Here is an 11393-nt window from a genome sequence, read left to right on the forward strand (position 1 = left end):
GAGACAGAGTCTCATTCTGTTGCCCAGGCTGGAGTGCAATGGTTCGATCATGGCTCACTGAGCCTCAACCTCCTGGACTCAAGTGATCCTCCTATCTCAGCCTCCCAGGTAGCTGGGACCACAGGCATGTGTCACCATGCTCAGCCAATTTTTACAAATTTTGTAGAGACAAGGTCTTGCTGTGATGCCCAGTCTGGTCTGAAACTCCTGGATTCAGGTGATTCTCTCACCTCAGCCTCCCAAAGTGCTGGGATTATAGGCATAAACCCCCATGCCTGGCCTATCTTTTCTTTTTTCTGCAAAATTGTTTCCATTATTTTGAATGAGTAAATAATGAATTAGCATTATAGTATACTAATCACTGTAATTAAAAAAATTATTCCAGTAATATTGGAGCCAGGTGTGGTGGCTCACACCTATAGTCCCAGACTTTGGGAGGCCAAGTTTTTAGCCTTGTGCTTGTTACAGATTATAATGGCTAACCTCAATTGCATTTTCACAAGTTAACCTTCGAATTATCCCTGGGGGATGCGGACTGCTAGTTTTCTAGATTTTACCCAAGACAAGGACCCTGGAGCACAGGAAGGTGAAGTGAGCTGGGCGTGTTGCTCCATGGTGGAGCTGGGCGTCCCACCCAGGCTGCCTCGTGCGTGGGGCAGTGCATGTTTGCATGCATGGCTTTGTTTCCATTGAGTTTTTTTCAACGTACTTTCAAGGATGCTGGAGTAAGCAGTAGGATTATCTTCATCTGCAGCTAGCCTTAGAAAAAGAGCTATTTGGCCAGGCGCAGTGGCTCATGCCTGTAATCCCAGCACTCAGGAGGCTGAGGTGGGCAGATCACTTGAGGTCAAAAGTGCAAGACCAGCCTGGCAACATGATGAAACCCTTCTCTACTAAAAATATGAAAAATATAAAAATATATTTAAAAAAATTAGCTGGGTATGATGGTACACACCTGTAATCCCAGCTACTCGGGAGGCTGAGGTTTGAGAATCCCTTGAACCTGGGAGGTGGAGGCTGCAGTGAGCTGACATGGCACCACTGCACTCCAGCCTGGGCGACAGAGTGAGACCCTGTCTCAAAAAAAAAAGAAAGAAAAGGAACTATTTAAGACCTTCTCATCATAACCAACATTTCTCCTTTAGAGCTTTTACTTTTGGCTCCCTTGACTTTACTTAGTAAACACTAATTTTTGTAAGGATGACTCTTAACAGTGGAATGCTATCATTTCTGTTTTCTGGTGAGGTTAATTATTGGCGGACGTAGCATAACAGAGTTAGAACTCAAATCCAGGTCTTCTGAGGCCAGATTCAGTTGCCTTCCCCCTGGGCTGTGATGCGGGGCTGGCAGCATACTTCAGGTCTGTCTTAAAGGATGGGGAAAGGCCATATAAGTTCTGTGTTCACAGAGCAGGAGCCCCTGCTTGGTGGTGGGCAGAGGAGAGGAAGGACACAAGATTTTCAGCCAAAAACCCTGCTCAGGATTCCTGGCAGCCCTGCCCTGGGCAGGTTATGGAAACTCTTTGAGCATCCACTTATGCATCCGTAAGCTGAAACTGATCATAGCCATCTAAGGGAGTTGTGGGGACGATTGTGGGAAGACAAATATGAACCTCATGGCACAATGTTCAGCTATACTGATATATAGGTGCCAAATATGCAATTTCTCTTGCTGTAATCATTCCGTTCCTCAATACAGAATCTCAGTTCCACCCCAGAGCTTCTTGATCAGGGTTTGTTACAGAAAAAGGAGCCTGTTGGCCAGGAGTGGTGGCCCACGCCTGTAGTCCCAGGACTTCACGGGATGCCGAGGCTGGCAGATCACCTGAGATCAGGAGTTCAAGACCAGCCTGGCCAGCATGGCGAAACCCCATCTCTACTAAAACTACAAAAATTAGCTGGGCGTGGTGGCGGGCACCTGGAATCCTAGCAATTCGGGAGACCTAAGCAGAAGAATCTCTTGAACATGGGAGGCAGAGATTGCAGTGAGCCAAGATTGTGCCACTGTACTCTAGCCTGGGTGACAGAGCAAGACTCCATCTCAATCAATTAATCAGTAAATAAATAAAATGTGGAATTGATTGATGGCATAGGAAACGAGCTGCTTTTAACATTTTAAACCCAGCTACTATTTCTCATGACTGACTAGAAATAATGCCTTACTTAAAGTACCATCCTTAACTATCAGCATAGTACAGATTGGGTCATTTGATACAGTGGCAGGATCCTGGCTGCCCAAAGGGATGATTTAGAATTTATAGGATTACTGCTAGATCTCATTACTACATCTAGAAAGAATGCCCAAGTTCAGTGGAGAATATTGGTTGAAAATTACTTTTTACCTACATTTTGCTGTATTTGAATGGATAAGGGTCAGCATGATGAAAAATGGCTCTCTGTGCAAAGATGATGTTTCCTTCCTTTTTTTGTATGGATTTGAAAGGAAGTAGAAGTAGAGGGGGAAGTTGGCATTCTTGCCTTAGTGGCCATACCAGCTGTTTAATCTTTAAGCTTTCAAATCTAACTGTAGGCTGGGCACAGTGGCTTATGCCTGTAATCCCAGCACTTTGGGAGCCCGAGGCAGACAGATCACCTGAGGTCAGGAGTTTGAGACCAACCTGGCCAACACGGTGATACCTCATCTCTACTAAAAATACAAAAATTAGCTGGGCGTGGTGGCGTGTGCCTGTAATCCTCAGGAGGCTGAGGCAGGAGGATCGCTTGAACCCTGGAGGCAGAGGTTGCAGTGAGCCAAGATTGCGCCACTGCACTCCAGCCTGGGCAAGAGAGTGAGACTCTGTCTCAAAAATAAAAACAACAAAAAGCAAAAATGTAACTATAAAATAGGATGACTGCTTTTATTTAAGTGTCTAGGAGAAAAGATGCTTTTTATGCTGCACATATACTATATTTTTGTACCGCAACGCAGCGCATTTTAATGCTATGAATAACTGTTGTTTGTCCTGACACACAAATTGGTAGGCACATTTTGGTGAAAATATGTTGATTTTTTAAAAATACAGATTCAGGCCGGGTGCAGTGGCTCATGCCTGTAAACCCAGCACTTTGGGAGGCTGAGGTGGGCGGATCACAAGGTCAGGAGTTTGAGACCAGTCTGGCCAACATAGTGAAACCTGTCTCTACTAAAATATTAGCTGTGTGTAGTGGTGTGTGCCTGTAATCCCAGCTACTAGGGAAGCTGAGGCAGGAGGATCACGTGAGCTCTCAAGGCCCAGCCCAGGTGACAGTGTGAGACTCCGTCTAAAAGAAATCTTAATATAACTATAATGTATATTCTTCTTGATTGCCCGTTTAATATTGTAAGCATTTTCAATGTTTTTACCTGAAAAAGTATAGGTTTTTGTTTATATATATATATATATATAAAATTTTCAAATGTTTTTTAGAGCTGGGGCTGGCTATGTGGCCAGGCTGGTCTTGAACTCCTGGGCTCAAGCAATCTTCCCAAGTCAGCCTTTCAAAGTGCTGGGGGTATAGGAGTGATCCATTGTGCCTTCCTGAAAGCGTAGTTTTAATAATTGGAGTTTTATCAAAGTTATTGGAAGAGAAATTTAAAAAGAAAGAAAAAATATTTGCAACTTTAGTAGCTATGTGCTATTCTAAAAAAGTTATAATTTGCCTAACTAACTCTGTGTTGTTTGATTTATAGGCTATTACCAGTTTTTGATTTGTTTACTTAGTTAGTTATATAAACAATACAGCAGTAAACTCTTTACTTCCATAGCTGTTTGCATTGTGTGTGCATTGAGATTATTTCCTCAAGCTGAATTCCCAGAAGTAAGACTATGAGATCAAAGCATACATGATTAAATATACATGACTTATGGTTCTTCATAAAGCTCTGGTCACTTATGATCAGATAATTAGAGTAGAATTACATATAGAGTTATTGATAGATTTATCGACAGCTAGATTTCCAAATGTCACTGGAATGATCAACATGGGTGTGAATCCGCTTATCTGAGATGTGGGTAATTCAGAGTTGATAACATATTCCTCTAGAAGAACTACTGTAAATGCACTCTTATCAGCAACTTTTGAACACTGGTCAAGTTTATTGAAGAAAAGAGTTTTAGTCTTTCTGCCCGTGGATACCGCCGAAGAAGCATCGTTAAAGCCTCTCTTCTCCCTGTGATCATGTCTAAGTCAGAGTCTCCTAAAGAGCCGGAACAGCTGAGGAAGCTCTTCATTGGAGGGTTGAGCTTTGAAACAACCGATGAGAGCCTGAGGAGCCATTTTGAGCAATGGGGAACGCTCACTGACTGTGTGGTGATGAGAGATCCAAACACCAAGCGCTCCAGGGGCTTTGGGTTCGTCACGTATGCAACTGTGGAGGAAGTGGATACAGCCATGAACGCAAGGCCACACAAAGTGGATGGAAGAGTTGTGGAAGCAAAGAGAGCTGTCTCAAGAGAAGATTCTCAAAAACCAGGTGCCCACTTAACTGTGAAAAAAATATTCGTTGGTGGCATTAAAGAAGACACTGAAGAACATCACCTAAGAGATTATTTTGAACGATATGGAAAAATTGAAGTGATTGAAATCATGACTGACAGAGGCAGTGGCAAGAAAAGGGGCTTTGCCTTTGTAACCTTTGATGACCATGACTCTTTGGATAAGATTGTCATTCAGAAATACCATACTTGAATGACCACAACTGTGAAGTTAGGAAAGCCCTGTCAAAGCAAGAGATGGCTAGTGCTTCATCCAGCCAAAGAGGTCGAAGTGGTTCTGGAAACTTTGGTGGTGGTCGTGGAGGTGGTTTCGGTGGGAATGACAACTTTGGTCGTGGAGGAAACTTCAGTGGCCGTGGTGGCTTTGGTGGCAGCTGTGGTGGTGGTGGATATGGTGGCAGTGGGGATGGCTATAATGGATTTGGTAATGATGGTGGTTATGGAGGAGGTGGCCCTGGTTACTCTGGAGGAAGCAGAGGCTCTGGAAGTGGTGGACAGGGTTATGGAAACCAGGGCAGTGGCTATGGCGGGCGTGGCAGCTATGACAGCTGTCACAACGGAGGCGGAGGCGGCTTTGGCGGTGGTAGTGGAGGCAATTTTGGAGGTGGTGGAAGCTACAATGATTTAGGCAGTTACAACAATCAGTCTTCAAATTTTGGACCCACGAAGGGAGGAAACTTTGGAGGCAGAAGCTCTGGCCCCTATGGTGGTGGCGGCCAATACTTTGCCAAACCACGAAACCAAGGTGGCTATGGCAGTTCCAGTAGCGGCAGTAGCTATGGCAGTGGCAGAAGATTTTAATTAGGAAACAAAGCTTAGCAGGAGAGGAGAGCCAGAGAAGTGACAGGGAAGCTACAGGTTACAACAGATTTGTGAACTCAGCCAAGCACAGTGGTGGCGGGGCCTAGCTGCTACAAAGAAGACATGATTTAGACAAATACTCATATGTATGGGCAAAAAACTCGAGGACTGTATTTGTGACTAATTGTATAACAGGTTATTTTAGTTTCTGTTCTGTGGAAAGTGTAAAGCATTCCAACAAAGGGTTTTAATGTAGATTTTTTTTCTTTTTTTTTTTTTGTACCCATGCTATTGATTGCTAAATGTAATAGTCTGATCGTGACGCTGATTAAATGTCTTTTTTTTAAAAAAAAGAGTTTTAGAGGTTGTTTGGTATAGCTGCAGCCTTTGAGTATGTCTGGGCTTTTCCGCAATGATTATCACTAATCACATATGAGAAATTTGTGAAGATTTACAGCTCCAGAACGAGGACCAGGAGGTTCTTGCCAACATTTTCTGGAATTCCAAGAAAACCTCTCCCTGCAGGTGGAAAAATATGGTTCATTACTCACAAAGCTTTGGCTAGAAGCAGAATAATTTTTGGCAGCAGTGATCTTAAGAGTCTAGAGGAAACAATTATACAATACTTTCAGTGACTCACTAAAATGTTTATAAACCTGAGACCTATATGCTTACAGACCCCACATTACTTAGAATTGACCATTTAAAATTTTTCCCAAGGTTTCTGAAATGTTTGAAAATTGATACTGCACTAAAACCTGTAACATTCTTTTTAAAGTTAGATATTGAATAGGTCCTATTTATGGACCTTCTGAAGGGGCTTAATTTCCTACCATCAAGTTCTGCAGCATGGACTGGCTCCAATACATTTAAGAAAACAAAATGTTCTTATAAGAGATAACAGCAAATAGGTAAAGCTTGGCAGTAAGGAAAGCAAAAACTAAAAGGAGTTTATGTATATAATCTAGCTACTTACAAGTTCACTTCTGATTTTTTTTTTTTGAGACGGAGTTTCACTCTTGTTGCCCAGGCTTGAGTGCAATGGTGCGATCTCGGCTCATGGCAACCTCTGCCTCCTAGATTCAAGGAATTTTCCTGCCTCAGCCTCCCACGTAGCTGGGATTACAGGCACCCGCCACCACGCCTGGCTAGTTTTTGTGTTTTTAGTAGATACAGGGTTTCACCATGTTGACTAAGCTGGTCTCAAACTCCCGACCTCAGGTGATCTGCCTGTCTCAGCCTCCCAAGTGCTACGGTCGCGGGCATTACCCATCGCGCCCAGCCATCTTCTTTGTTTTGAAAGAACATGTAAAGGTGGCGTTCTGTTCATTTAGAGTGGGTCCTTTCACCACTGTGGTGGTTTCATCTGCAAAACCACTGGTCTGGTGAGCCAAAAAAAATAAAAATAAAAAATGTTTTCCAGCTACTTGAAAGGCTGAGGCAGGAGGATTGCTCGGGGCCGGGAGTTCAAGACCAGCCTGGACAACATAGCGAGACTCCCATCTCAAAAAAAAAAAAAATTTGCTGGGTGCAGTAGTTCATGCCTGTAATCCCAGCACTTCGGGAGGCCGAGGCGGATGGATCATGAGCCCAGGAGTTCGAGACCAGCCTGGCCTGACCAGCATGGTGAAACCCCATCTCTAAAAAAAAAAAATTTTTTTAAATGTTATCATTCATGTGATAACATACTTAGTAAACAGGACACTTAAATTCTTTTCTTGATTTCATGGGCTTGAAATGTGATCTTGGATTTCGTGTTTCTCCTTGTGTAAGCTGGAATTAATAATGCTTTCTTTTCCTTCGGGGAATTTTGAGAATTACTGGACTCATGTTTGATATCTCACCTGAATCTTGTTCGGCGTCTGTTTGACATCTCTCCTTAGATGCCTAATGCATCATCACCATTGCACCTTTGTCAGCAGACACCTGAGTCCAGCAGGTGGGAATGATGGCCCCGAATGCTGCAGTGCAGTGACCCTGTTAACTCACCCCAAAACAAACTTTTTTCTTTTTTGAGACGGAGCCTCACTCTGTCACCCAGGCTGGAGGTCAGTGGCATGGTCTCAGCTCACTGCAACCTTCGCCTCCCAGGTTCAAACCATTGTCCTACCTCAGCCTCCCGAATAGCTAGATTACAGGCGTGTGCCACCCTGCCCAGCTAATGTTTATACTTTTAAGAGAGACGGGTTTCGCCATGTTGGCCAGGCTGGTCCAAGAGTCCTGACCTCAGGTGATCTGCCTGCCTTGGCCTCCCGTACTGTTGGGATCACAGGCGTGAGCCACTGGGCCTGGCCCCAAAACAAACTTGTGATCCCCCAAAGTACATATCCATGTTCCATTCCAATCTGCACTCCCTCCAGTTCTTAATAAATAGGGCACCTTTTCTTAAACTCAGGTGCTCTGGCCAAAAACGTAGTCACCCAGGCTTTTCTCTTACACGCCACCTCTAATCTGTTAACGAGTCTAGTTGGCTCTGCCTTCAGTAAATGATCTGAGTCCAGACACTTCTCACCACCTCTTCCACGTCTATCCCTGTCTACCACATCCTGTGCCTCATCAGCGCTCACGTGGGGGAATCTGCTGAGCCTCCTAATTCATCTCTCTGCTTCCATGCTTACCCTGCGGCCAGTGATCTAATTGCCCATCTCCATCTCAGAGCTGCCACCAGCTCTCCCTTAGAGAGAGTGCAAGTGCAGCAGCGTCCCCCAGCAGCAGCCAGCTTGACCTTGGAATAATGTGGATCAGACCATGTCACTTCCTTTTTTGTTGTTGTTGAGATGGAGTCTCACTCTTATCAGCCAGGCTTGGAATGTGGTGGTGCGATCTCAGCTCACCGCAGGTTCTCCCAGGTTCAAGCAATTCTCCTGCTTCAGCCTCCCAAGTAGCTGGGATTACAGGCATGTGCCACCACGCCCAGCTAATTTTTTTTGTATTTCACTATGTTGGCCAGGCCGGCCTCAAACTCCACGTCAAATGATCCACCCTTCTCAGCCTCCCAAAGTGCTGTGAGCCACCACGCCCAGCCATCACTTCCTTTCTTAAGTCTTCCAACATGCTTACTGTGGCTGGCGAGGCTGTCTGTGGTCAAGCCCCGGCCTGCCCTCCAGTCCTGTCCCCTTTACCTTGGTCTAGTAGCACTGGCATCCAGCTGTTCCTCAGACAGGGCCAGCTCCTTCACACAGAGCATCTGTACTTGCTCTGCCTGCTGCTTGGAGGGTATTTCCGAGACCCTTGTAAGTTCACTCCCATGTTTTGTGCAAGTCTCTATTCAAATGTCGTCTCTGACTGCCCCTGTTTAAAATAGCTCCCTTTACCCACACCCATCCCTCCTTGTTCCTTTACCCTGTTACTCTTACTTCTGGATCCACTCAGTTTCACGGGGACAGGGGGCTTTGTTTTATTCACATGGCTTTCCACCTGCCTGGAGCAGCCCTGTGCACATGTGGGCACATAATGAACATGGGATGAATGCATGAGTGAACTAGCCTTTAAGAGCTTTCGGCCCTGGGGAAGGATTGCTGCCCTGAAATCTTAACCCATCACCCTGGCACTGTATCCAAAACTCTTACTGTTGGAGATTCTCCAAATGAGGGGTTGCAAGTAACAGCTTTATATCCTCAGAAGGGATCAGGCAAGAAGCATGAGCCATTCCATGAAGGGAATTAGGATTTCTTGATTTCCTTCCTTCCCCCTCCCTCCCTGCTTTCCCTTCTTCCTTTCTTCCTTTCTTTTCTTTTTTCTTTCTTTTTTTCTTTTTCTTTCTTTCTTTCTTGCTTTCTTTCCTTCCTCCTTCCTTCCTTCCTCTTTTCTTTCTTTTCCTTTTCTTCCCTTTCCTTCCTTCCTTCTTTTTTTCTTAGTTTCTTTCTTCTTTCTTTCTTTCTCTCTCTCTTTCTTTCCTTCTTTCATTGTCTTTCTCTCTCTCTTTCTTTTCTTGACAGGGTTTCACCATGTTACCCAGGCTGGTGGTCTCAAACTCCTGGCCTGAAGCAGTCCCCCTGCCTCAGCCTCCCAAAGTGCTGGGATTTCAGGCATGAGCCACTGCACCCGGCCTAGGGATTAGAATTTCAAGGAATGTGAAGACAGGATTGTTTTGAAAAACAGATAAAAGATCACTGAAGTCTAGGTAAATTGCTGCATGTGGAGCCTTCTGGGTGAGAATAACTGAGGAACAGTGAGCAGAGGAGCAGCCAGAGAAGGAGGGAGAACCCTGGCCTCACTGCTGCTCAGGCCAGACCCTGGCCCAGTGCCTCATGCCGCTCAGTGTTCAGGGTGAAGTCAAGCAACTGAGCATGACGCTGGGAGTCAGGCATTTAGAAAACTCCGAACACGTTCATTAGGAAAGTGTTTTTATTGTAGATGGACTTGGGAAAATAAGCCTTACTAAATAAAAACAGAATGCATGTCCCTCAGTGAATGTTTCTGGTTTCTGGTTTGGGTTTTAAGTGGGGTACGAAATCCCCACTCGAACAGCACTAAGGCATTTTGCCATTACACCACATGGTCCTTGTAAATATCCACACCCCTTAGCTTTCTCGTTAAATTAAAACTGGGAATCCTGATCCCGACTTGGAAGCCACTGGTGTTCAGACCCACGACGACACTGTGAGTTTGGGGGAAGCACAGTATTTGTCACAGACATGTTTTCTGGAAGCGCCTTCTTTCTTTGCCCTTTTCGAGTCTTTTTGTTTCTTTGTTTGCATCTGTGGAATCTGAGTTTTATTTAAAATTCCAGATGGTTGACTGTTCTCAGTTGAGTGTTTATTCTTACTTTTTTTCCTCCTGTTTTTGAAATGGCTGTTCTCACATCAGTGCCATATTTTGCTCTTTTAACTGTTAATGGTTTAATATCTATATAAATAGCAAAAACGAGCAGCTGTTGTACCTAATTGCAGTGTGAATACTAAACATTCGCATACCATTTGTGTGAGTTTGTCTCTTCTGTCTGCGGTTTCTTGCAGTTCAGTCAAATTGTCTCAAAAGCTTTGCCATTGTCATTTTTCTTAAAGTTAATGCTTGCTTATTTTAGATTCTCTGCGATTTTTTTTTTTTTTTAAATCACAGCCACCTCTGTTCACTGGGTAGTTTCTAAAAAAAAAACAAACTTGAAGGATGATTTGATCTATATAGACTTTTATTCAACTAAAAAGTTGAAATAAGTAACTGTCACCCCAGATACTATTAAGGTTTTTTAATTTTTAGCGTATTCATGTTTTAAAAGAAACTAAAAGCGTCTCATTACAGCAGAAAGTGAGAAGCATTTCTCTAGGTCTCTAGAAATGGTATCTCCTGCCTTTTCTGATAGGAGAGAAAGGAGCTGTGATGACTTCATTCCATGGCTCCAAAAGGAGCACTTTTTATCTTTGTCCAGAGAACAATTCCTCCTTCTTTAGCGCTTAGAGGCACACTTTTTAGACACAGACTTGCTCACTGTCCAGAGAAGAAATGTTCTGTCATTGTTGGTAAACAACAAATACATCTGGCAAAGCTGATTTATTTGTTTAACTTTGTAACTGTTAAAATAGCTTTTCCGGTGAAAGCAGGGAAGATGAGCTAGAAACGGACCCCTGCCATTTAGGTCACGGTAGGCACAGAGCACTGAGGAGGGCTTTTGTTCCATCCCTTAATTTCCTAAAGGATCCCCCAGCACAGTTTTTTGTATGTTATGGCCAAATAAATGATAGAAGGACAGGTATTGTGAAAAAGGCTGGGTCTGGGCGTGGTGTCTCAGGCCTGTAATCTCAACACTTTGGGAGGCCGAGGCAGGCGTATCACTTGAGGTTAGGAGTTCGAGACCATCCTGGCCAACGTGGTGAAACCCCGTCTCTACTAAAAATACAAAAATTAGCCAGGCGTGGTAACATGTGCCTGTAATCCCAGCTACTCGGGAGGCTGAGGCAGGAGAATCACTTGAGGTTAGGAGTTCAAGACCAGCCTGGCCAACATGGTGAAACCCCGTCTCTACTAAAAATACAAAAATTAGCCAGGCATTGTGTTGCATGCCTATAGTACCAGCTGCTCAGGAGGCTGAGGCAGGAAAATTGCCTGAACCCAGGAGGCAGAAGTTGAAGTGAGCCAAGATCGTGCCACTGCACTCCAGCCTGGGCGACAGAGACTCCAT

General features: G+C 44.4%; 1 protein-coding gene and 1 pseudogene across 2 annotated transcripts in view; both read left to right on the plus strand.

The window, feature by feature from the left end:
• Window positions 1-11393, plus strand: part of FNBP1 (formin binding protein 1) — a 165655-nt gene that overhangs the window by 80622 nt on the left and 73640 nt on the right. Inside the window, exons 5-7 of the mRNA XM_037728077.1 lie at window positions 1699-1878; window positions 4074-4607; window positions 4686-5057. Coding sequence (XP_037584005.1) covers window positions 1699-1878; window positions 4074-4607; window positions 4686-5057 — 1086 coding nt within the window. The remainder of the gene's footprint in view (window positions 1-1698; window positions 1879-4073; window positions 4608-4685; window positions 5058-11393) is intronic.
• Window positions 3187-5620, plus strand: LOC108283009 (annotated as a pseudogene). The gene has a single exon (XR_005195540.1). The product of XR_005195540.1 is annotated as a heterogeneous nuclear ribonucleoprotein A1-like (transcript).

The sequence above is a fragment of the Cebus imitator genome, unplaced genomic scaffold (genome assembly GCF_001604975.1).
Source record: "Cebus imitator isolate Cc_AM_T3 unplaced genomic scaffold, Cebus_imitator-1.0 Scaffold254, whole genome shotgun sequence".
Taxonomy (NCBI): Eukaryota; Metazoa; Chordata; class Mammalia; order Primates; family Cebidae; genus Cebus; species Cebus imitator.